Source organism: Porites lutea, chromosome 13 (assembly GCF_958299795.1).
Source record: "Porites lutea chromosome 13, jaPorLute2.1, whole genome shotgun sequence".
Classification (NCBI taxonomy): Eukaryota; Metazoa; Cnidaria; class Anthozoa; order Scleractinia; family Poritidae; genus Porites; species Porites lutea.
The window spans coordinates 5,370,759-5,398,491 of record NC_133213.1 but is presented as its reverse complement, the minus strand read 5'-3'; the positions used below and the strand labels follow the sequence as shown (position 1 = coordinate 5,398,491).

Sequence of the window (27,733 nt, the reverse complement as noted above, 5' to 3'; positions counted from 1 at the left end):
TAACAGAATGATCGCGACATGTCCCGTTGTTTTTGCAAGGGTCATCGTAGCAGTGTGACATGACTGTTTAGTAAAAGAAAAGAAAAGAAAAGAAAATCATCGATTTTTAAAGTGAATCCTAACCAAACATGCCCAACAAGCTTCATAACAGTTAAGTAACGAGGTAAAAATGCGTCGTGAAATTTACCTTCACATCTTGCTCCTGTAAACTTTTTTGAACAGATGCACTGGTAGCCATCTTCAGAGTTGACACAAGATCCATTGTTTTTACATGGTTCATCGTAGCAGTGATCTATCCCTGAAGAAGAGGTTTTCCCAAACGTAAGAAATCTAAGAATACCGTAAAATTTCAAAAATAAGCCCCGGGCCCGGGCCCGGGCCCCTTTTTGAGGGGCTTATTTTTGGAGGGGCTTATCTACTGAGGGAAATTTGCGTTCAAAATCGATTGGGCTAGCTTGTAGTGGGAAGGAAATTTAACATTTTTGCTTTGTTTTACTTTGTATTCGAGGGCAAATTCCAAGTAAAAGCCCCCTGGGAGGGGGGGGCTTATATTTGGAGGGGCTATTTAACGTAGCGTTTTTTGCGTTACGATTTTGAGGGGCTTATATTTGGAGGGGCTTATACATGGAGGGGCTTATTTTCGGAATTTTACGGTAGCTTAAAACTGTGGGAAAAAGCAAAAAACAAAAACAATAAACAAAAACAAGTATAGTGCCACAGTACAGTCAACATCCCAGACCTGATAAAATCTTATGATATTTCACAAGGAAGACACTGATCCTTACCTTGACACTGATCTCCCGTAAAACCTGGTAGACAGTCACAAGTGTAATTATCAAAATGCTCATCGCATGTTCCGTTGTTTTTGCAAGGGTTATCAAAACAGTGTAACTTTGCTGAAAAAAAGGGGGGAACAAATCATTTTCAAAGGGAGTCCACAGCTAACAAATTAATCACCCGAGGCATCAATCAATCTGCTATATTAGTCAGTTGGGTGAATATGCATTGTAAGGCTACCGTAAAATTCAGAAAATAAGCCCCGGGGCTTATATTTTTCAAAGGCCCTTTTTGAGGGGCTTATTTTTGGAGGGGCTCATATTCGGAGGGGCTTATCTACGGAGGGAAATTTGCGTTTACAAATCGATTGGGCTAGCCTTATAGTTGGAAGTAAATTACCGTTTTTGTGTTGTTTTACTTTGTATTTGAGGGCAATTTTCCAAGTACAAGCCCCTGGGGGGCTTATATTTGGAGGACCGATTTAACGGAGGGTTTTTTGCGTCACCGGTTTGAAGGGCTTATATTTGGAGGGGCTTATACATGGAGGGGCTTACTTTCCGAATTTTACGGTATGTTTATTCACGCTATACCGGTTAGCTTTGCGCCGGCTCAAAAACCATAACAGATAGGGCTTCTGTTTATCTATAACGGGCAGCTTTAAGGTGATGTTACACGAGACGATTCGCAACGACGATTTTTAGCGCAACACAGCATTACAACATTGTTGCGACGTTGTTTCGAACGGCTGTAACATTTCAAAAGTAGGTTGAGTTTGATCGTCCGGGTGAACGTAGTCCTGAATAGGATTGTTGTTGTTGACAGTGACTGACGTTTCAACAACCTGTGCGGTAGTCATCTTCAGGGTCAAAGACTCACTTTGACTCTGAAGATGACTACCGCACAGGTTGTCGAAACGTCAGTCACTGTCAACAACAACAGTTCTATTCAGGACTACGTTCACCCGGACGATCAAACTCAACCTACTTTTGAAATGACTCCTGGGTTCAAACCTTTTACGGCTTGAACATTGTTCCAACATTGCATCGCTTGTTACGCTAAAAATCGTCGTTGCGAATCGTCTCGCGTAACATCACCTTTAGAGTCGACGACGGCGACGGCGACGGCGACGACGACGGCGACGGCGACGGCGACAGCAACGACAACGGCAACGGCGACGGCGACGGTAGCGAAAACGTAACTTTGATAAGGCATTCGCCTTTTTTCAAACATTGTCGCGTTTATTCCCATCTGCTGAAAATGTCAAATGTAGGCGAATTTTCCTAGAGTTGATTTCTTGGGGACCGCACCCAAGTTTGGAAAAAGAAAGAAAAATTCGTCGTCGCTTGGTTACGTCCTCCATAAAACGTGAAATCAGGCATTTTCATGTGGTAGTCGTGCAGTGACGGCAAAGAAATTTACAAAATCCGCAAATGTGATGCACGTGCAAAATTGTTGTTTTGCTTAAGAAACCCATTGCTTTTTTGGCGTTCTCGTTGCCGTTGCCGTCGCCGTTGTCGTCCTAACAACGGTGATTTCGGTGCGATTTCTGTAACGGAGTGAAGCTGCACCACGCCGATCTCGGAAATGGTTCATCACGTATCGGATAGGTTCCGATGAAGAGTGAAGAGTTCCGATAAAGAGTTTAAGCATAGACTTGTATGTTTACCTTCACAGTTTGGCCCAGTAAAAGTGGCGGGACACGTGCACTGGTAAGAATCCCCATTGATGACACAAGAACCATTGTTTTTACATGGGTCATCGTAGCAATGATTTATCACTGAAAAAGAGAAATGTCCAGATAGAAGAAAAGTCAGAATTGCTCAAAATTGCCAGAAAATCAATTAACCTCTTCAGCTTGTATGATGATGATGAAAACGCTCGGCGCATTAGTGTGGACGGAAGGCCTAAGCGCATCGAATTGTATACATTTTAAAACGAAAACGCCTTAGTGTGAAAGGGGTCTTAGTTCATTTCTAGCATTCACCTTCACAATTTGGTCCAGTAGAAGCTGCGGGACATGTGCATTTGTAACCGCTCTCAGAACTGGCACAAGATCCATTGTTTAGGCATGGCTCATCGTAGCAATGATCTATAACTGAAATAAATATCTCCAGACATAAATATAGTCAGCACTTCCCGTGAAATTGTCGATTAAACATGTATAGAATGATTCTAGGCCTGGAGTTTCATGAGTTTGTAGAGAATAATTTCCTGAATGTTTACCTTGACACAATTCTCCCATGAAACCTGGTAGACATTCACACGTGTAGTTAACAGAATGATCGCGACATGTCCCGTTGTTTTTGCAAGGGTCATCGCAGCAGTGTGACATGACTGTTTAGTAGAAGAAAAGAGAAGAAAAGAAAATCATCGATTTTAAAGTGAATCCTAACCAAACATGCCCAACAAGCTTCATAACAGTTAAGTAACGAGGTAAAAATGCGTCGTGAAATTTACCTTCACATCTTGCTCCAGTAAACTTTTTTGAACAGATGCACTGGTAGCCATCTTCAGAGTTGACACAAGATCCATTGTTTTTACATGGTTCATCGTAGCAGTGATCTATCCCTGAAGAAGAGGTTTTCCCAAACGTAAGAAATCTAAGAATACCGTAAAATTTCAAAAATAAGCCCCGGGCCCGGGCCCCTTTTTGAGGGGCTTATTTTTGGGGGGGCTTATATTCGGAGGGGCTTATCTACTGAGGGAAATTTGCGTTCAAAATCGATTGGGCTAGCTTGTAGTGGGAAGGAAATTTAACATTTTTGCTTTGTTTTACTTTGTATTCGAGGGCAAATTCCAAGTAAAAGCCCCCTGGGGGGGGGGGGCTTATATTTGGAGGGGCTATTTAACGTAGGGTTTTTTGCGTTACAATTTTGAGGGGCTTATATTTGGAGGGGCTTATACATGGAGGGGCTTATTTTCGGAATTTTACGGTAGCTTAAAAGTGTGGGAAAAAGCAAACAATAAAAACAATAAACAAAAACAAGTATAGTGCCACAGTACAGTCAACATCCCAGACCTGATAAAATCTTATGATATTTCACAAGGAAGACACTGATCCTTACCTTGACACTGATCTCCCGTAAAACCTGGTAGACAGTCACAAGTGTAATTATCAAAATGCTCATCGCATGTTGCGTTGTTTTTGCAAGGGTTATCAAAACAGTGTAACTTTGCTGAAAAAAAGGGGGGAACAAATCATTTTCAAAGGGAGTCCACAGCTAACAAATTAATGACCCGAGGCATCAATCAATCTGCTATATTAGTCAGTTGGGTGAATATGCATTGTAAGGCTACCGTAAAATTCAGAAAATAAGCCCCGGGGCTTATATTTTTCAAAGGCCCTTTTTGAGGGGCTTATTTTTGGAGGGGCTTATATTCGGAGGGGCTTGCCGTCTACGGAGGGAAATTTGCGTTTAGAAATCGATTGGGCTAGCCTTATAGTTGGAAGTAAATTACCGTTTTTGTGTTGTTTTACTTTGTATTTGAGGGCAATTTTCCAAGTACAAGCCCCTGGGGGGCTTATATTTGGAGGACCGATTTAGCGGAGGGTTTTTTGCGTCACCGGTTTGAAGGGCTTATATTTGGAGGGGCTTATACATGGAGGGGCTTATTTTCCGAATTTTACGGTATGTTTATTGACGCTATACCGGTTAGCTTTGCGCCGGCTCAAAAAACCTTTTGCGGATAGGGCTTCTGTTTATCTATAACGGGCAGCTTTAAGGTGATGTTACACGAGACGATCCGCAACGACGAGTTTTAGCGCAACACAGCGTTACAACATTGTTGCGACGTTGTTTCGAACGGCTGTAACATTTCAAAAGTAGGTTGAGTTTGATCGTCCGGGTGAACGTAGTCCTGAATAGGACTGTTGTTGTTGACAGTGACTGACGTTTCAACAACCTGTGCGGTAGTCATCTTCAGGATCAAAGACTCACTTTGACTCTGAAGATGACTACCGCACAGGTTGTCGAAACGTCAGTCACTGTCAACAACAACAGTTCTATTCAGGACTACGTTCACCCGGACGATCAAACTCAACCTACTTTTGAAATGACTCCTGGGTTCAAACCGTTTACGGCTTGAACATTGTTCCAACATTGCATCGCTTGTTACGCTAAAAATCGTCGTTGCGAATCGTCTCGTGTAACATCACCTTTAGAGTCGACGACGGCGACGGCGACGGCGACAGCAACGACAACGGCGACGGCGACGGCGACGGCGACGGTAGCGAAAACGTAACTTTGATAAGGCATTCGCCTTTTTTCAAACATTGTCGCGTTTATTCCCATCTGCTGAAAATGTCAAATGTAGGCGAATTTTCCTAGAGTTGATTTCTTTGGGACCGCACCCAAGTTTGGAAAAAGAAAGAAAAATTCGTCGTCGCTTGGTTACGTCCTCCATAAAGCGTGAAATCAGGCATTTTCATGTGGTAGTCGTGCAGTGACGGCAAAGAAATGTACAAAATCCGCAAATGTGATGCACGTGCAAAATTGTTGTTTTGCTTAACAAACCAATTGCTTTTTTTGCGTTCTCGTTGCCGTTGCCGTCGCCGTTGTCGTCCTAACAACGGTGATTTCGGTGCGATTTCTGTAACGGAGTGAAGCTGCACCACGCCGATCTCGGAAATGGTTCATCACGTATCGGATAGGTTCCGATGAAGAGTGAAGAGTTCCGATAAAGAGTGTAAGCATAGACTTGTATGTTTACCTTCACAGTTTGGCCCAGTAAAAGTGGCGGGACACGTGCACTGGTAAGAATCCCCATTGATGACACAAGAACCATTGTTTTTACATGGCTCATCATAGCAATGATTTATCACTGAAAAAGAGAAATGTCCAGATTGAACAAAAGTCAGAATTGCTCAAAATTGCCCGAAAATCAATTAACCACTTCAGCTCGTATTTTTTGTTTTCACAAAACAAGTCATGCGATACAAAGTAATACTCTAGAGAACTGTTTCTTTCAAATTTCGTCTTATTTAAGCGCATATCTAATAATTCACGAAAAGTCAAAGGATCAGTTCCCCTGGGACGTCTATAGGACATTTGCACGATGACATCTTTTTACTACTTAGACCAGAATTCATTTAGTTTTTCTTTCATATTAAACACTCAATGACTGGTTCTAAGGGAAATAAAATTAACAGTTTCCCGAGGGACAGCCTTGAAGTGATTTGTTATACAGCTGGAAATTTTGAAGCTGAAAATTCATTACACCTCGCTTTACCGGAGGTCTTCGGTCAACATCCCTGGGTAACCGTGCACTGCTACCCTATAACGTCATAGATTTTGCAATGTTGCCCGCTTAGATATTTTGGCGGGAAATAGTTTCATTGTTAGATGTCATGTGACCTCGAAGTAACCAATGAGTGCGTGCGCTGTTGGGAAAAAATGTCCAGCTATATAACAATTTAACTTACTAACCCTAGTGGTTTCAAATAGCAAAAGAACAAGAAAGGAAAACTCTGAAGTAGAATAATGACGCCATCTTGGAAATGGCCTATGGGGAAAACAAAAGAAGCAAGCTAAATAGGTCTACTGTAGAGTGACATCATTTTTAAACTTCCAGGAACCATGTACTTTTTTTAAGTTTTATATAAAAAAGGCTAAGGTACCTTGACACTGTTTCCCCATAAAACCTGGTACACATTCACAGGTGTAGTTATCAGAACCAGGGTGACATGTTCCGTTGTTTTTGCAAGGGCTATCATCACATGGAAATTTCACTGTAAAACAAAGTAAGATACTCCTAAATAAGAGATTGCTCCCTCTTGCATTTTGCGAAGGACTAACAATACATCTGATATGCAGGATATGACATCGTTGTTCCAGAAAATATCTATCAAAAAAAAATTAAAATCGTTTAAAACTCGTGGAGAAGCCAATGAAGAGAGTCTTCAACTTTGGGAATTTGCTTTGACGGCGAAGAGCTAGCACAAGAAATAAAACTAAAGGAATATAATACAAATTCTTATTATATAAACACAAATGAAATACCAGGTGAGCTTTCGCGCGAAAACATGATATCTTCACATGTGAAAATAACATGTTATTCTCAGATGTGAAAAGATCACAGGTGCTACGGCTACATAAAAATCCGCTCCTTATGCAGCCAAAAACTGTTCAAAAATAAAATAGTTAGGCATTTCATTGTTGTTGATATAATAAACAAGACATTACATGGCCGCTTGGAAATATGACGTTTCTCTTCCCGTGTTGAAACACTCGAGGAGAAATTTTGTATCTCCGCGCAGCCATGGATCATCTTCGTCAGTATCATCACCATTACCATCAGCATCGTCATCGCCTGAGCCATCGCCATTGCCATCGCCTGAGCCTTCGCCTGAGCCATCGTCTGAGCCATCGCCTGACCCTGAGTCTGACCCTGAGCCTGAATCTGACCCTGAGCCTGAGTCTGACCCTGACCCTGAGTCTGACCCTGAACCTGACCCTGAGTCTGACCCTGACCCTGAGCCTGAGCCTGAGTCTGACCCTGAACCTGACCCTGAGTCGGAGCCTGAGCCTGAGTGTGATCCTGATCCTGAGCCTGAGTCTGACCGTGAGCCTGAGTCTGAGCCTGAACCTGAAACACCACCATCGTCATCATTATCGTCTGAGACGGAAAACAGATGGTTAAAGTCAGGCGCAGTATGGACGCAAGAAAATTTGGTTCTGACGTAGCGTTCGCCTGCCCGCCCACTCACACATTACATGTAAGCCGATGCCAATTGCCACATTAGATCTTGCATAAAATGACATTACTTTATTTATCCTGTCAGAAATGTATGGCATCCGTATAAAGATGAATTGACAGCTGTCAAAATCAGACATGCCCTTTGATTAAACTACAGTTTTTCAAAGAATAAAAGAACAAAAGGGAAAAATATAAAATTAATAAATATAATAAATATAAAACATACGGGTCGGGGTGGCAGTCATAAATACTGAACAAGATGATAGTAACAAAGTGTTCTTTTCCTTAAACAATTTTGAGTTGTCTTTTCACCGGTAGATGATCAGCTATTTCTGGAGCAATGCTACCACTTGTACTTGAAGTCACATAGGTAGAAAAATTGTGGTCTATACAACATGTTGTCGGCTGTTGAAAACTAGCGACTGTCAGTTATTATATAGTAACCCGAGATTTGCAAGCTGCCTATGTCAACGTAGCTTTCCATCTAGCGTCGGGAGGCACACCATTGAGGTCTTGGAAGCTACCGTTGAGGATTTTAAATTGACTGGATATTATCTAAGGCTGTTTTATTCAGGTGGGCATTAGCTTTAAAGTTCGCGTTCCTTGCGAGAATGATTTGCTTTAGCCATTCGCTCAGTTGTGCCAGCGGCTCTTCTACAAATGTTTCAAAGTTTTTTTTTGTTGTTGTTTGTTTTTTTTTTTTTCTGGAATATATCTCTGCTGTTTCCCTTTCCCTCTCCCACTTGTTTATTAAAATGGAGAAAAAACCGAGAACAGACTTTATCTTTTTAACGCGGTGGTTCAAAATTCGCGGCCATTCCGCTCGGTGACCGCTAACCGACCTAGCCATGTAAATCCACCGAGGAAGTTATGACAAACTTGGTTATCCCCGCACTGAGTGGTGTTAATTGCACACTCATCGATATCGAAAAGAACAAACACAAATAAATAGCAGAGTAAAAGGGCAGATTAATCCTGTAAGGTGGACACAGATCAGTTGTTTAAAGACATGTTGTACCAACCCTTGCTGCAGTCTTTTCCTTGCCAACCAGGTGAACACTGACATTGGAAATCACTTGTTAAACTTGTGCATGTTCCGTTATTCAGGCAAGGGTTACTGGAACAAAAGTCAACCGCTGAAAATAACAAGTAAAAAGAAATTACATATCAGTAAATAACGAAAAAAACGTCATTAAAAGCTGCGATGCCTCGTGAACGAATGCCTCTCCCACCGTATCTCTTCTTATACTCTTAATGATGACGATGATGATGCTAATGATGATGAATGATGATGATGATGATAATGATGATGAATGATGATGATGATGATAATGATGATGAATGATGACGATGATGATGATGATGATGATGATGATGATGATAAATGATAATGATGATGATGATGATGATGATGATGAATGATGACGATGATGATGATAATAATGATGAATGATGATGATGATGATGATAATGATGATGAATGATGACGATGATGATGATGATGATGATGATGATGATGATCATGATGATAAATGATGATGATGATGATGATGATGATAACGATGATGATGATAAATGATGATGATGATAATGATGATGAATGATGATGATGATGATGATAATGATGATGAATGATGACGATGATGATGATGATGATGATGATGATAAATGATGATGATGATGATGATGATGATCATGATCATGATCATGATGATAAATGATGATGATGATCATGATGATGATGATGATAAATGATGATGATGATAATGATGATGAATGATGACGATGAATGATGACGATGATGATGATGATGATGATGATGATAAATGATGATGATGATGATGATGATGATCATGATCATGATGATAAATGATGATGATGATGATGATCATGATCATGATGATCATGATGATAAATGATGATGATGATGATGATGATGATGATGATGATGATGATGATGATGATGATGATGATGATGATGATGATGATGATGATGATCATGATGATAAATGATGATGATGATGACAATAATGACACCAACGATGACGATAATGATGATATTAATGATGATGCCCTTTAGTTAGCGTTGTTGATAAAGATGACAAGAATTAAGAGTCCAGTGTTAAATACACAGTAAAATCCAAGATATTCTAGCAGGTAACTCACCAGCGCAAATCTGTTCTTTCATTGCATCTTTGAATTTATCCAATTCTGAAAAACTTGCTTCTACAACGTGTTTTTCATCGGGATCAGTAGCCATTTCATTAAGTTCATCCTCGTCAAAGCAGCAACCAACCCCAAGACTAATAATAGTTGCACCATCATCGCGAAGCTGCTGAGCCGGTACTGCTACGTTATCTTGAGAACGTCCGTCAGTCACTACCACAACGACCTTCGGAAGATCTTCGCGATCTTTCTTCAATTTTTTAAAGACATAATTGCGTACTTTGTCTAGTGCTTTGCCTGTATTGGTACCTCCGCCTGGGTAATCCATTTCTTGGATCTCTTCCTCTATGTCATCAAAGTTGTCTTTGAATTCAAAGACAACGTCCGGGTTACTATTGTAAAGTACTAGTGCTACTTGTGTTGCGTCTTCTTCGATGTTAAAAGACTTTACTATTTCAATAATGAAGTCTTTTGCACGCTGAAAGTTTCCTTTTTCTTGGTCCTCTATACTTCCTGATCCGTCAACGACGAACACCAGGTTAAATGTTTGTGAAACACAAGCTATTAATACAAAAGTGAAGTAAAGTAGTTAATACCATTCGCATGCGTAATGAAACACCACCTGCAATAAAATTTTGTCATCTACGCAACCAACAAATCTTGGTTGCGACAAAATCGCCCATCCGTAAGCCCAATATGCTAGCGGATGTGAAATGCCACACTTTCGAGCTAGACATATCAGTAAAATATGTGTTTACCTTGATAATGGATATCCATGTTATGGTCAACTGAAAACTGTTTAAATATCGTATCCGCTGACCAGTGTAACTTGCCTGCATAGTCATGAGTAGTGGGCTTACGGGTGTAATTTCTATAATGAGATGCTGACTAGTTATTGGATTTCAATTGATTACTGACTCAAGTCCATTGTTTTCCAGGAAAGCTTCAGTTTGCTTCTTTCTTATGACGAATGAGTTTTTAGTTATTGACTCCAGACAGACATTTCTTCAAAGATCCCACGAGCACTTTGCTTTTGACTTTGCTTTAATTAATATATTATAGGGTCGAGTAAAACAAAGTAAATGGCCATTTCTGCGAAGTAACGTCATTTTTAACTCATGCGCTTGACCTTGAGTTTTAGTTACAAGATAAAAAGCGTAATTTGCCTTACCTAATTCACACTGGCGACCAGCATAATCCTGTGGACACTCACAATCAAACCTTCCGAGACCGTCTGTACAAGTCCCACCATGTATGCAAGGTGATGAATCACAATCATTCACTAAGTCTGTTGGGGACAATTGAATGATGAGCTCCAGCTAAACGTACCGTAAGATATTTCGCTATACATACTGCCTAAAATCGTTTTCGTTAAAAACGAAGTTTCAATGTTCTACTTAACGTACTAACGTACTTACGTAAGTTGAATGGTTAAATATATTTCAAGAACAATAACTGATACCTTCGGTACAGTTCTGGCCTCCTATTCCAAAAGGACATGCACAGATGTAGCTGCTACTGTCGTCAACCGTGCAGTTTCCTCCATTTTGGCATGGTCTCAAAGAACAGGCGTCTGATAAAAGAGGATATATTTACACTGAATATTGTTTTTATTTATTCATTTATCTATTTATTTATTTTTTTCACAAAGATATTTACATTCTATTGCACTGTAACTAGCAAAGATCTCTTCTCTTCATTTATGCATCGCACTGTTTTCCTAGATTTTAACACATTTTTTGCTTCATTTCAAGTAACGATATAACAACCTTTTCCGATCTTAACTCAGTGAGAAATCAGTGAGAATTAAAACGTTTAGTTTAAAACCTTTAAAGATTATTTTTGCTTCCATTTATTATCTCCTTAATTGATGCACATCCAAAATATTTCTAAATTAAAGAGTCGAATTCCGGGGCGATGTATGAATAAGGCACTATAATTATTACCATAAGGATAGAACAGTTATCGCCGTGGCGATTGTTAGATTCATTATTTAATGTTCATTTAATTTTAATTTTTTCTCCATGTATTTTAAATTACAAGCCATTTATATTTTACAGGTTTGAGTTTAAATATCAGATTACCAGAATAGATGGAGAAGGGCAAAAAATAGAGAAACTACTGGCATGCTCTTTAATTAAATGACAATTTTAGTTCCTTAAACTTATTTTATTTTTAACACGGTGGTTCAAAATTGCAACCATTCCACTCGGTAACTGCTGACCTACCAAGGCATGTAAATCCACCAGGGAAGTTATGACAAACTTGTTTATTCCCGCACTGAGTGCTGTTAATAGCACACTCATCGATATCTAAAAGAACAAACACAAATAAATAGCAGAGTAAAAAGGCAGATTAATCCTGCAAGGTGGACACGGATTAGTTGTTAAAAGACATGTAGTACCAACCGTTGCCGCAGTCTTCTCCTTGCCAACCAGGTGTACATTGACATTGAAAATCACTTGTTAAACTGGTACATGTCCCGTTATTCAGGCAAGGGTTACTGGAACAAAAGTCAACCGCTAAAAATAACAAATAAAAAGGACTCACATATCTGTACACAAGGAAACAAAACGCAATTAAAAGCTGCGATGCCTCGTGATTGCTGCTTCCACCGTATCTCTTCTAATGCTCTTAATGATGACGATGATGATGATGATGATGATAACGATGATGATAATGATGACAATAATGACGACAACGTTGACGATAATGATGATATTAAAGATGATGCCCATAGCGTTGTTGATAAAGATGACAAGAATTAAGAGTCCAGTGTTAAATACATAATAAAATCCAAGATATTCTAGCAGGTAACTCACCAGCGCAAATCTGTTCTTTCATTGCATCTTTGAATTTATCCAATTCTGAAAAACTTGCTTCTAAAACGTGCTTTTCATCGGGATCAGTAGCCATTTCATTAAGTTCATCCTCGTCAAAGCAGCAACCAACCCCAAGACTAATAATAGTTGCACCATCATTGCGAAGCTGCTGAGCGGGTACTGATACGTTATCTTGAGAACGTCCGTCAGTCACTACCACAACGACCTTCGGAAGATCTTCGCGATCTTTCTTCAATTTTTTAAAGACATAATTGCGTACTTTGTCTAGTGCTTTGCCTGTATTGGTACCTCCGCCTGGGTAATCCATTTCTTGGATCTCTTCCTCAATGTCATCAAAGTTGTCTTTGAATTCAAAGACAACTTCCGGGTTACTATTGTAAAGTACTAGTGCTACTTGTGTTGCGTCTTTTTCGATGTTAAAAGACTTTACTATTTCAATAATGAAGTCTTTTGCACGCTGAAAGTTTCCTTTTTCTTGGTCCTCTATGCTTCCTGATCCGTCAACGACGAACACCAGGTTAAATGTTTGTGAAACACAAGCTATTAATACAAAAAAAAAAGTAAAGTAGTTAATACCATGCGCATGCGTTGTGGAACACCATCTGCAATAAAATTTTGTCATCTACGCAACCAAGAAATCTTGGTTGCGACAAAATTGCCCATCCGTAAGATTAATATGTTAGCGGATGTGAAACGTCATACTTTCGAGCTAGACATATCAGTAAAATATGTGTTTAACTTGAAAATGGACATCCATGTTATGGTCAACTGACAGCTGTTTAAATAGCGTATCCGCTGACCAGTGTAACTCGCCTAAATAGTCATGAGTAGTAAGCTTACGCGTGTAATTTCTATAATGAGGAGATGCTGACTAGTTATTGGATTTCAGTTGATTACTTACTCAAGTCCATTTTTTTTAGGAAAGCTTCAGTTTGCTTCTTTCTTATGACGAAAGTTTTTAATTATTGACTCCAGACAGATATTTCTTCAAAGATCCCACGAGCACTTCGCTTTTGACTTTAATTAATATATTATCAGGGGCACCCAACGGCAATTTTCGGGAAAATATCTGTTCGGAAGACGATTTGAGAACTAGAATTTTCGGAACATTTGTTGTAAAATTTCTTGTTTGCCTGCCTCTCCTAGGATTTTTGAACATCTACAAAATGGTATAATTACCCATTTTAAACGGATATTTACCCTAAAAAAGGCCATCTAGAATTTTCGGGAGCCTTTTCCTGGCTAAAATTTTCGAAAAGGTAAGTTTTGATCGCTATAATTTTCGGATCACTAGACTTTCCTATATCTACCGTTTAAATACTAAAATACGTTCAACAATGCTATATTAAGTGGTTTTGAACTATATCCTCGTTGGGTGCCCCTGTATTATAGCGTCGAGTAAAACAAAGTAAATGGCCATTTCTGCGAAGTAACGCAATTTTTAAGTCATGGCCTTGACCTTAAGTTTTAGTTACAAGATAAAAAACGAAATCTACCTTACCTAATTCACACTGGCGACCAGCATAATCCTGTGGACACTCACAATCAAACCTTCCAAGACCGTCGGTACAAGTCCCACCATGTATGCAAGGAGATGAATCACAATCATTCACTACGTCTGTTGGGGCAATTAAATAATGACCTCCAGCTAAACGTACCGTAAGATATTTCGCTATAAATACTGCCTAAAATCGTTTTCGTTAGAAACTAAGTTTTAAAGTTCCTCGTAACATGATTAACATGCCATAAAAAGAGCTGATAAGAAAATATTAACACAAGCTATTTAAAAACAAAGTACTAGTTTAAGTGTTGAGAAATTCTTTAGGATTGTGGCTACAATCAGTAACAAAGAACAGTTGACAGACTTGTGTAAAACGCTTTTATGGACAGTTTAATTTATCAAACAACTTATCTTAAAGGCCGTCAATCTCCCATCCCCCGAATCAATGCTAATACAGTTCAGAATAAAAAATCGACGGTCGAAAGTACAACACTGGTTTGCGGAAGGAGTAGGGTACATGCATACATACATATTTTATTGGCTCGTCCCACGGGGCTTTTGAGAGTAAATGTTACAGTAATAATATTAAACACAGAAAGCTAAAGACACGAATAATTTTTAACTAACTAAAGGCAGTGTCCAGAAGAAGTCGTCTAAGTTGACAATTAAAACTTTTAACGGATTTGCTTAGCTTGAGCTCTGGTTGCAACTTATTCCAAAGGGACGTCGGTCTATATTCGAAGGACCTTTGGCCACTAACAGTGCGGAATCTAAATCTAAATGTCTGATCTGCAAAGGGCAGTGCTGCCCATCTTCAGCAGATAGGTGCTATGCTCGTTTTGTGTGCGCTAAAAGACAGCGCGGTGAATTTGTGCTGGTGCAGAAAAGTGGTATTCTCAACATGTTCGAGTTCCTGATTGTCCTTGTCGAAACGGTCGATCTTTCTATGAACTTTGATGTTAGGTATGCTGGAACACACCCAGTCATGCACAGGGGGGTAACACAGGGTAACACAAGGTAGGGGATGGACATTTCTATATGGAAGTGTCTCATCACTTTTGTCCCTCAGTTTGTAGATATTGTTCCAAGTTCTTTTAAGGAAGTATCAATTTCATGACTAAGCACACTCATCGTATTAAACTACGTAAGTTGAATGGTTAAATATATTTCAAGAACAATAACTGATACCTTCGGTACAGTTCTGGCCTCCAATTCCCAAAGGACATTCACAGATGTAGCTGCTACTGTCGTTAACCGTGCAGTTTCCTCCATTTTGGCATGGTCTCAAAGAACAGGCGTCTGATGAAAGAGGATATATTTACACTGTATTATTTATTTATTTATTTATCTATTTATTTACATTCTATTGCACTGTAACGAGCTATCTCTTCTCTTTATCTATGACTATGTATCTCACTGTTCTCCTCGATTTTAACACATTTTTGCTTCATATTAAATAAGGATATAACAACCTTTCCCGATCTTAACTCAGTGAGAAATCAGTGAGAATTAAAACGTTTAGTTTAAGACCTTTAGAGATTGTTTTTGCTTTCATTTATTATCTCTGTATTTATGCACATCCATAATATTTCTAAAGTAAAGATTCGAATTCCGGGGAGATGTATGAAGGTACTATATTACTTACGGATTGAACAGTTATCACTGTGGCAATTGTTAGATTTATTTATTTAATTTTTAAATTTTATTGCGTTCTTCATTACAGGCGATTTATATTTTACAGACTTGAGTTTAAATATCAGATTACCAGAATAAATGGAGAAGGGCAAGATATAGTGAAACTACTGGCACGCTCTTTGATTAAATTACAATTTTAGTTACTTAAACTTAAATTATTTTTAACACGGTGGTTCAAAATTCGCAACTATTCCGGTCGGTAACCTCTGACCTACCAAGACATGTAAATCCGCCAGGGAAGTTATGACAAACTTGTTTATCCCCGCACTGAGTGCTGTTAATAGCACACTCATCGATATCTAAACGAACAAAAACAAACAAATAGCAGAGTTAAAGGGCAGCTTAATCCCGTAAGGTGGACACGGATTAGTTGTTTACAGACATCTAGTACCAACCGTTGCCGCAGTCTTTTCCTTGCCAACCAGGTGTACATTCACATTGAAAATCACTTGTTAAACTGGTGCATGTCCCGTTATTCAGACAAGGGTTACTGGAGCAAAAGTCAACCGCTAAAAATAACAAATAAAAAGGACTTACATATCAGTACACAAGGAAACAAAACGTCATTAAAAGCTTCGATGCCTCGTGACTGCCGCTTGCACCTTATCTCTTCTTATGCTCTTTTTAGAGTCGTGTAGGAGCTGCCCGTAAGGTCACTTCTAATTGGTTGCAGAAAACACTGACATGCCATTCTTAAAATTGTTTTAGTATTGTTTGGGGTCAGAGAAACGCACCATCGGTGACTTCTCTTCCGAGCAGCTGTTACATGACCCCTCATTTATGACAATGATGATGATGATGATGACAATGATGGTGATGATGATAGCAATAATCACGAGGGAAACGATGATGATAATGTTGATATCAATGATGATGACTTTAGCGTTGTTGATGAAGATGACAAAAATTATGAGGCCAGACGGTGCATACCTTTTTCCATATGATTAGGTTGATAATGTAACGGGCCACGTTTGTTTGCAAAAAACCCTCTCTTCCTATCCTCCCCGTGCAAGTACAAATAAACAGCCAACCAACATATAAAGGAGAATTGTGAAACCTACAGTACCTCAAATTTGGAAAAGGTGGACGATGGATGATTTGGCTGTCCAGTGTTATATACAATGTAGAGTACAAGATATTCTAGCAGGTAACTCACCAGAGCAAATTTGTTCTTTCATTGCGTCTTTAAATTTATCCAATTCTGAAAAACTGGCCTCTAAAACGTGCTTTTCATCGGGATCAGTAGCCATTTCGTTAAGTTCATCCTCTTCAAAGCAGCAACCAACCCCAAGACTAATAATAGTTGCACCATCATCGCGAAGCTGCTGAGCGGGTACTGATACGTTATCTTGAGAACGTCCGTCAGTCACTACCACAACGACCTTTGGAAGATCTTCGCGCTCTTTCCTCAGTTTTTTAAAGACATAATTGCGTACTTTGTCTAGTGCTTTGCCTGTATTGGTACCTCCGCCTGGGTAATCCATATCTTGGATCTCTTCCTCTATTTCGTCAAACTTGTATTTGAATTTAAAGACAACCTCCGGGTTACTATTGTAAAGCACTAGTGCTACTTGTGTTGCGTCTTCTCCGATGTCAAAAGACTTTATTATTTCAATAATGAAGTCTTTTGCTCGCTGAAAGTTTCCTTTTTCTTGGTTCTCTATGCTCCCTGATCCGTCAACGACGAACACAAGGTTGAATGTTTGTGAAACGCAAGCTATTAATACAAAAGTAAAGTAAAGTAGTTAATACAGGAGCTCTCGAGCGCGAGATGTATGCCCAGCAACTTGATATTCGACATCCATGTTATGGTCAACTGATAGCTGTCAAAATTGCGTATCCGCTGACCAGTGTGACACGATTGAATAGTGGGCTCACGTGTACAATTTATTTATTGAGGTGACGCTGACTAGTTGTTGAATTTCAATTGATCGCCGGCTCAAGTCCATTCGTTCAGGAGGGATTCAGTTTGCTTCTTGCTTATGACAAAAGGTGAATTACTCCAGAAAGATATCTCTGCAAAGATCGCACGAGAACTTCGCTTTTGACGTTGGTTTAGGTAATTAATATATTATGGGGTCGAGTAAAAAAAAACGTATATGGGCTTTTCTGCGGAGCAACGTCATTTTTAAGTCGTGGTCATGATCTTGAGTTTTTCTTGCAAAGTAAAAAGCGTAATTTGCCTTACCTAATTCACACTGACGACCAGCGTAATCCTGTGGACACTCACAGTCAAACCTTCCGAGACCGTCTGTACAATTCCCACCGTGTTTGCAAGGTGCTGAATCACACTCGTTCACTACGTCTGTTGGGGCAATTAAATAATGACCTCCAGCTAAGCGTACCGTAAGATATTTCGCTATAAATACTGCTTAAAATCGTCTTCGTTAATAACGACGTTTCGAGGTTTCACTTACGTCGTTATCAAGTCATCAAGTCATAAAAAGAGCTGATAAGAAAATGTATATAATAACTGAAACAAAGTATTGGTTAAAGTGTCGAGAATTTCCTTTGCCTTGAGGCTACAACCAGTGACAAAAAGCAGTTGACAGACTTCTATAAAACGCGCGCTTTTATGGACAATTTCATTTATTAAACAACTTTGCTTAAGGGCCGTTAATCCCCCAACCCCCGAATCAATGTTGTTTGTAGTTGAAGAAAGAATCTGGAGTCGAAAATAAAAATAATTAATTTGGGAGAGGGGTAGGGTTACACAGGGGGAGGGGATGGATATTTCTATGTGGAAGTGTCTCAACACTTTTGTCCCTTTTTGTAGATATTGTTCCAATTTCCTGAACGGTAGAGTCAATCACATAACTAACGACACTCAGTGTGTCAAACTACATGTAAGTTGAATAACGGCTGCATGGTCAAATGTATTTCAAGAACAATCATTGATACCTTCGGTACAGTTTTGGCCTCCAATTCCCAAAGGACATTCACAGATGTAGCTGCTACTGCCGTCAACCGTACAGTTTCCTCCATTTTGGCATGGTCTCAAAGAACAGGCATCTGACGAAAGAGAGCATATTTACACTGTATATTTTTTTGTTTGTTTGTTTGTTTATTATTATTATTTTTTTTTTTTTCACGTCCCTTGATTTATCATTTAAAGAATTTTCCCCTATCAATTTAGGTCATTGTTTGGCAAAAAGTAGAAATAGAGTATGACTCAGCATGGAACACAATGATTTCATTCTTTAGGCGCGGACACGGATTGTTAACATGTTTTCATTTGAGCTAACATATTAAGACAACCCATAACCTGTCCATAGTCAAGTTTATAGCATTTGTGGTTATTGCGTGTAATTGTATACCTTCTCTTAAGTATATTCCGGATGTATATTCTTTTGTGTGGTTATCTATTTTAATTCCGGCAGAATTAAGAAGGCATTAATATGGAGGACCCCACCACATGCTCGATATTGACGATATCGACACCAAATAATCTGCAATATCTGGAACTTCTGTTTTGCAAGAGTGGTTTCCATTTAGCCAGACTGCATAAGACAATCTTTGTTACGTGTGTAGAGATATTGCAAAAAGTCTACGTTATATTAATTTCACTACGAACAATTTCCCGGTAATGTTGACCCCAGGAGCATTTTTTTTTCGAAGTTATAAAAAGTGAACTGTTTAAAAAGAAAACCCGTCTATATACTTTTCCATCGTATGTGACCTTGGTGGTTCCTGATAAAGAGATATTGACGCAGAGAAAAAGAAAAAGATAGATTAACAGCTTTGATCTATCCATAATATCTCATTACGAGAGTTTTAAACTTTAAAGAGCGCCATAATACTTTTAGTTTGTTAACTTGAGGTGTTCCTTTTTTCCCATGTTAGGTATGGGTTATAAGTAGCAGAGTGGCCGAGTGGTCGCGCGTCGGACTTGCAATCCGGCGGTCCCGGGTTCGAGTCCCGCTCTGGTGACTCGCTGGATTTACTGAGTGGAGTGCCTGTAAACTAACTGGATGAGGTAAGTGCACTTTCCACTTTGAACAAGCCATTAAACCTTTTTTTTAACCTTTTTTTATGGGGTGAGGTTTAGAAGAAATGCTAAATAGGCAAACCCTGCCTTAAGGCTTCAAAAATTCATGCCTAGTCATAGACAATGCCCGCCTGCAGCTATGATTTTATTACCGGCCCTGGATCATTACGTATCAAAAATATGAATAAATAATTTCGCCAAATATTTTCGTTCTAAAACCTCAACCATATCTTACGATACGGACTTCCGTTTTTCAAACAATACTTAAATCTATGAATATATACTAAAAAAACAAAACAAAACAAAATGGTAATCTTCACATGAAAAGGCTAACCGAAAAAGTCTAGAAATTGGAAGCTACATGGTGTAGTTTGTTTTAAAATCTGTCTAGTTTACATTTTCACGTTTTTTAGTTGTTGTACGTTTTCCTGTGTGTGCAGATATTTAGCTGAATTGACAGTAACATATAACTATAACTTAAATTCTGGTATAGCAAGATGGTGTGACATGCTTCTAAAAGGATGCTGCGACCAGAGGAAATAAAAGAAAGATTAGGAATTGTCTTATTTTTCAAAGCCAATATCCAACATGAAAATGTATGCAAAAGTGTCTACAGTGCAATACAAGACGTCCTTTTTTAAAGGTCTTTCATGACCTATAAGGAATTTCTACGGATGTCACTCTTCTCTTATTAATACCTTTTAAACAAATCTAATCTAGGGCTTGATGGAAATACATTTATTTTTCTTTCATTTTAATACTTCAGTTCTTGGGAGTCATTGCCATAGCAACTGAGCTTAAAATAAAATGTGCCACTAGAATGGAAGTAAGTTTTACATTATAGAAACTGAGTAGGGGAGTGAGCTTCAAATCGTGAGAAAATCACGTGATATAGCCTCTTCATACATCCTAAGGATTACGAACGATTACGCGTTAGTGTCAGTGGCGTATAATGTACATCACAAATTCAAAGTTCGAAAACAGAAAGGTCTACTCGTGGCCTATATCGGTCAAGTCATATTTGTAGAAAAAGTGGACTTAAAATTGTTTCTTAATGTAAAATATCAAAAATATATAACGCAACTTTTCATTGGTTAAAAAAAGTGTGTATAAAGCAAGTAATAATATAGGATATTATCCTGTCCATGGACAGAGGAAGAATAAAGCTTAATTTTCATGTGCTAGTTGAGAGAGTGAAATTCTATAGGCATAGTCATGAATTTATCATGGTCTCGTCCCACGTAGCCTATGCTACACAGTTTCAAACTAGAGATACACTTATAAAGGCTTAAAATTTACGTTCTTTTTTCTTACATAATTTGTTTAATTCTTTACTAAAGGGTAGTCCATACGGCAGTAATCTTGATTAGTGTCATATTTGAAGTATTACTTTTAGCAAACTTACGCATCGCAATTTTGTTAATAAAAATCAGGAAAATGCTCTGTATTCTAAAAAGCTGATATAAAACAAAAATGCTTCACCTCAATGTTATACTCTTACCTTGACTATTTGCAAGTGTAATTCCAAAAGCGAGACAAATAAAGCAGCTTGTAAATATTTCGAAAAGCCTCGTTTTTCTCGAAGAAAACATTCCTACAACTTGGGAAGCGCTTTAGGCTCTGCCTTTCAAAAGGCCTGTATGGCAATTTAGACCGTTTTATGATCGTTGCAAAAATTGATGGCAATCAATAACGCTCAGTCGTCTGTAAAATTAATTACACTCACGCAACATTATCTAACAGCAGCACGCGACATCTCTGTTGTTAAAACGTCCCTCTGATAAGTTGGCAAAAAAATTTTCAAAGTAATTTTTTTTCTAAAAATTCAGGCCACTGCTAAGTTGTCCCTCAACATGGCCTCGCGCGCTTTAAAAGTAGTTGTTACCAGGTATAAAACACACTTTAGTTCTAACTTTGTAAGGAGTAAGCCAGGTCACTTTTTTACAAGACAATAGTGGTTGCCAAGGATTAAGTAAATAACAAACAAACAAACAATATAGTAACTAAAACCGAAACAAGTAACTACTAACTGAAGCGAAAATGAGATGCATTTTAGCTCTATAAGAGAGCGAACGTTTTTAAAACCTTCTCGTCATAAGTGCTTGCAGTTTATATTGGTGGATTAGCAGATTTCAGTGCCTAGAATAGCTGGTATAATAATGGAAACGATATTCCATCATATATTGCGATTGCATGAAAGGACGTGAGCATTGGAGGTAAAAAAAGCCTTAATGACTCTTTAATTACAAGACACACGCGTTAAAAGATAACTCAAGTCATGATACACACACCAGTCTCAAGGCAAGCCGAATGAACGTTCGTTTGGCGGAGAATACCGCCAAGACCCATCAGGAGCGCACTTTTCTTTTCACTTTTTAGAGGAGAGCCTCTTCCAGGCTCTCAATCATGAATGAATAAATAAATACATAAATAAATAAGTATTTAAATTAATTCCATTCTGTTATTTAGTATACTTCGTCCACCCCTAATGCCACCGTTTGTTGTCCCAGTTTGACGTTTTTACTAAAACCTTTTCTTGTTATAGGGCCAGCTTCCCCGCCCGTCGAAGACAACTTTTTTCACATTCCACCTGTTTTCTATCATTCCCAATAAAACCATCCTGCAGCTACGGAGGTGTTTACCTTTTTTGGACACTTCACGTTGCGATCTACGTCATTGTGATCACGTTCTTGTAAGATTCGTTCTGAGAAAAAAAAAAAAAAACGAAGAAGAAGACAGCATGGAAACAACAAAGAATTCGGAACACTACACAGCAGCGAGCCTCAACTTTCTCGAGAGAAAATACTTCCATTCAATTCTTTGCATTGTTTGCCGGTTTTAACTAATATCATTAATTATTTTCAAAGCCAGCTATGACTTTGGTCCGCATACTTGTCGTTTAGTGATCTGATTACAATTGTGAAAGTCATTACTGTCATTAACATTTATTTTTTCATTATCTTTGTTTTTTGTTTCTTTTTGTTGTTGTTGTTTGTTTTAATGCTTTGTATTCTGTCCTTTGAAGTGTCAAAGGTTCTTAAAAGTGAAGTGACTAATCAGGTGACCTAGTAGGCCCCTTCTGAGTTCCAAAAACTCTCACTTTTAAAACGAAGCTAAGTGAAAATAGGCCTTGTGCAATTTATTCGAGTCCCGATGACTCGAACCCTCGCTAACTCGAACCTCGCAATAAGTAACTAGGTGACCTAGTAGGCCCTTTCTGAGTTCCAAAAACTCTCACTTTCAAAATAAAGCTAAGTGAAAATAGGCCTTTTGCAATTTACTCGAGTCCCGATGACTCGAACCCTCGCTAACTCGAACCTCGCAATAAGTAACTCGAACTAAAATCGATTTCCCCCTGAATTTCCTTCATACATTTACTATAATTTTACCCTAGGTAACTCGAGCCCTCGATAAGTCGAACCTCCCGCTAACTCGAAGTAATTTTAGATCATTTCTATATACATTTACCCTCGATAACTCAAACCATGATTGAGGCACCTGACAAGTCGAAAAAAAATAGTACTGCAGTCCGAAATTAATATAACAACTATGTAGTCTTTGACTTTACTTTTTGGTCAGCGCATTTTATTTACTGTGTCCAGCTCTGTGAATTTATTAATCTTTGAAGTGGGTATGTTACTTGCATTCATTCCCCATCCCATTTCCCTATTTCCCGAACTTTTTTCGATTTCCCTAAACGGTTCGGGAGTTCTCGGAAGTCATCTGTAGTTGGTTACCACTCCACCCCGAGCTCCAACCCCTTACTCAACTGTATACCAATTGTGTACCCCTTTCGTATACATTTTCTTAATAAATGGTACCCCCTCCACGTGCCTAGTTTGGAGCACTACATCCCTTTTAGCTAATAAAATCCCTTCCTTTTTTATATAGCCGAAGCCTGAAAAATGCAGCCCTTTTGGGTAGAGGATTCCTTGTATAGGCCATTACAGGGGTGTGGTTAGAGAGGGATCCCGGGGTACCCGTGACCCCCCTTTGAGAGATACAACCGAACCTCTCCACAACGGTCACCTTGGAGACAGAAGAAAGTGGCCGTTTTGGTGAGATGGCCGTTATGGGGAGGTAGAGATGTTATAAGACAATTTTTGATGTTTAGGGAGTACAAAATATTTTTTTGAGTTCATGCTTACTGTGTTCCATATAATCATGGTAATCCAATCACATATGTACAATGTATTATGTACACAGATAAAATACACAAAAGGCTAAGATTATCCCTTGAATCAAAATTCTAACGTGACGAAACGAGCAAGGTTCGCAACATTCGCTATAAGTATCGTAGACAATTTTTGCTCACTGCAGCAGTAAAACTGAAAAAAAAATCAAAATACAATTGCTGCGATTGATCATGCCGTAGGGATCAATTCGTGAACATTTTCATCAGTCGCTGAAAAAAAACTGGCCGTTGTGGAGAGATTATTTTGACAGTTGGGGACATGCGTTAGTGGGCGTTGCCGTTGTGGAGAGGTAGCCGTTCACGTAGGTTCGACTGTAATCTCACTCAGCATCCACGCCGCCTCTTACTACAAGAGCTTTTGACTGATGAGCAGTAAGAGTAAAATAGAGCAATTTGTTACTTGGAACTTAATAACCTCTGCACCTATTTTGTAGGCTTGTCCCTCCCCCCAGGCTCACTGCTCATCCGATAAAATGTCAATTTAAGTAGAACATGGCCAAGGTGTTGACATGCCAATCTGGTAAGTACTCTGGGGGTGACACACTGTGTACTCCTCCCCTCGAAAAATCCTATCTATAACCCTGCATTATAGGGACTACCCCCACCCCTTTCCCTGCAACTGTCTGAAGTTGTTTATTATTATATGGCTATAATAGAATGTGCACTCTGATTGGCTGTTTTCTTGTAATGACTGGGCATTACTAGCTAGGTGTCCAAGGCATATACAATCTGTGTTTAACTTGCTAGTGGACATCCTTATTGACATCCATGTTATGGTCAATTGACAGCTGTCAAAAAGGTATCCACTGACCAGTGTCACCTGACTAATGCAGGCTCAAGTGTACATCTCACTGAGGTGGCATTTTTTTTAAGTTAGCTGCTGACCAGTTGTTCATTTTAATTGATCACAGGCTCCTGTCCATAATGAAAAGGCCATATAATAGATAACAAGTCAGTACAGGAAATCTCAGACCCAGCCTTGATGTAATGACCGCGCAATATCAAGACCTTGGTCTGAGATTTTTCTGTAATGACCTCACTCTCGGTTAATAAGTAGTATATATTTTTATGCTTCATTTATCATTGCCAGAGTCTTTCCCACCTTTATAGGGGTGAAAGTGAATGTTTTCTCTAGAGAAACCATCTATATAATAAAGACACTTCACTGAGTAACCCTTTCCCAATGGGCGATTACAGAAAATATCCATACCAAACCATGGATTGCTTCCATATTTTAACCCCCCCTTGCCTTCAGAAGTTCCAAAATGGGTTATCCCCTAAGCCCACAGAGTTTCGTAATCATTAATTTGAGCATTCAGGGTCAGCAGTCACTTCCAATCCCACGAGATTCAAAAATTTAAAATGACGTCCTCAGTTAAAAAAAAACATGTTTTGCATTATGGACAAATAATTTATGGGCCATGGCTGTTTTCATGAGAGAAAAAAAAGGATGTTTTGTAGCATTATGGCCTCTGGAGCTCGATGTACAGCCCTACATTTTGTTGGTTTTCTTCCGCAAATGGACACAAACACATGCCTGATTGATTGATCCTTGTCATATCTTGCTTCCTTGGTAATCAGCAGTGTCATCAGTTCATGCTTTATTTGCGAACTGATGAAGTCCATGAAATAAGCGTTTTCAAGGAATACACTCTTGTCTGTCCCCTGTTGAAATTCCAGATCTTTTAAGATCTAAAAACCCCTCCATGCCTTCGGAATTCCAATCATAACTATTCACTATTCCCCCCCCCCCTCCCCCTCCAAAGCCTTTTGATTTCCAGTTCAAAGAATGCCCCTTGCCCTCAGAATTCCAAAAAGGCATCCATCGTATGGTATGGATATTTTCTGGAATTGCCCAATGGATCATATTGCTTCAGCACTTCATCCATGCTTAACTAAAAAAAATGAACTCAAACCAGTTTAAACCAGCATGTCAAATTCAAAAAATATGATCGCAACGAATTTCAAGGCAATGAATGTCTTTGATACCAGACACAACTACTCAGTCCAAGAGTCATTACATTTAATAGCCACACCCCCACTATCTTTAGGCAAGGTGAGTTAAATTTTTAAAGATCAAGATTACCAACACAGTTCTCTCTCAGAAAAAGTATTTTTGTCCCCTCCCCTTCCCCCCCAACCTCCACGGGACTTTTTTTTCTCATATCTCTCAGAAATATAATAATAATCAAATCTCCTGTGGCAGCGACCCCCACCCCCCTCTTCTAAAAGAGCAAACTACAGTCTGAACACTTAACTTACCTTCAGTCATTTTGAAATCAGTAGGAAGTTGAATCTTCACATGAAACTTTATGTTTTTCAGAAAAAGTTCCCAATTAGGGGACAAAATCCACACTGGTTTTAAAAAACTGATTTTCTTGATATTGGAACTCTTATTTGAGGTGCAAAAAACCACAGGGCACCCACACAATGTGTGTGTGTGTAACCGACGTCATTTTATAGTAAACGTACTGGATTTACCGTTTGCCTAACCCATAGCCATATATCGCTAAGTATGTATATAAATCAATGTTAAATAAACGTTGGATTACCTTACCTGTGGTATATAGTCGTCCTTTTGCCTCAAAAGCGGTTTTTTGAGCGATTTTGAAGGATTTTGAGTTCGCCGTTGACGGTTTACTGTTCCTAAAAATAGAATAACAAGGGCGAAATCCATATTTTGAAAGGGTCCAGCGCCGGAGCGAATTCCCCCAGAAAATCGCATCGCTCCGCTTTCAAACTTCGCAGCAAAAAGGTCAAAAAATTCACGCTTCTTCTCGTACCTTCCGATCGAAAATCTTACCGCCTTGCTGACCGAGTTAGAGACTAGGTACTAAATCAGTCAATGTAAGGGGTACTGTGGACTGCGGACTTCGGAATGCGGACTGCGAACAGTGGACTTCTGACTACGGACTACGGACTGCGGACTGCGGACCAGGGGTAAATGCAGAATGAGTGTAAAACGCAGACTGCAGACTGAAAGTAAAACGCAGGCCTGGTGAAAAATGCAGACCAAGCTTAAGCATAAACTGTAGTCACGAAAGGGTACGGGTTTAAGTCAAAATATTCTGTAAAAAAATATAAACGATCACTTACTTGACATCTGCTTTCACAAATCCATTCCTTTCTTCTCTGTATCCTGTTCCGGGCGTTCAGATAGTAGAAGGTCTTCGGAACGTCTTCGAAAAATAATTGCAATCTTGTACTCTTTATCCGACCGGGAGACCTCACGCTTCAAATTGAATTGGTACAACACGACGATATTTACGCTTAAATAAAAGCCGCTAACCAAAAAAACTGTACAGAAGAAATAATGACGATAAAAAGGGCGTTAGTCATTTCAACAACAAAAAAAGATGTTCTGCAGGAAATTTGGATGACCTTCCATTGCAAGTATTGCAAATCAAGGAACGCAGACTTCAGCTGTTCGGATGTCCATTGAAACTTCTGGCAAATGTGCACCTCACTGAACAACAGTAGTGACCGTACACAGTGTAGATATGTACAATATTAAATCAATAGAATGCAAGGTTCACTTCAAATATACCTGCCACTCGTCATCCTCCGTGTTTGTATCTTCCACGCCGAATGCCCAAAATCGGCCGAGTTGGCAGAATAAATGGTTTACACATGGCATGCGTCTCACATGTCTTCCTCGTTAGGTCTCGTGGACGGACGGACGGGGGTAACGTGGGTAACGGGGGTAACGTGGATAACGAAGTCTCTGGGTTCCGGGAAAAAAATCGTCTTCCACATTGTTTTCTGCTTGACATTTCTCTTATTTCCCCCCTAATGTGGTTCTTTCTGCATTGTACCCCCAGCCTGCGTTTTACCTTTAGTCTGCAGTCTGTATTTTACACCCAGTCTGCATT

At 39.2% G+C, this 27,733-nt stretch overlaps 2 protein-coding genes across 2 annotated transcripts; both read right to left on the bottom strand.

Annotated features, from left to right (window-relative positions):
- Window positions 1–8,466: 8,466 nt before the first annotated feature.
- Window positions 8,467–10,416, bottom strand: LOC140922268 (von Willebrand factor A domain-containing protein 2-like). The gene is made up of 3 exons (XM_073372268.1): window positions 10,398–10,416; window positions 9,640–10,200; window positions 8,467–8,609 (listed from the first exon to the last, which is right to left on the bottom strand). Exons 1-3 carry the CDS (start codon window positions 10,414–10,416, stop codon window positions 8,467–8,469), a joined length of 723 nt encoding a protein of 240 aa, XP_073228369.1.
- A 1,398-nt stretch (window positions 10,417–11,814) lies between these two features.
- Window positions 11,815–26,133, bottom strand: LOC140922267 (cartilage matrix protein-like). Its single transcript, XM_073372267.1, has 10 exons — window positions 26,124–26,133; window positions 18,580–18,690; window positions 17,867–17,983; window positions 16,835–17,395; window positions 16,074–16,187; window positions 15,894–15,977; window positions 15,172–15,282; window positions 13,984–14,100; window positions 12,462–13,022; window positions 11,815–11,951 (listed from the first exon to the last, which is right to left on the bottom strand). The coding sequence occupies exons 1-10, from the start codon at window positions 26,131–26,133 to the stop codon at window positions 11,815–11,817; spliced, it is 1,923 nt and encodes a 640-aa protein (XP_073228368.1).
- Window positions 26,134–27,733: the final 1,600 nt, after the last annotated feature.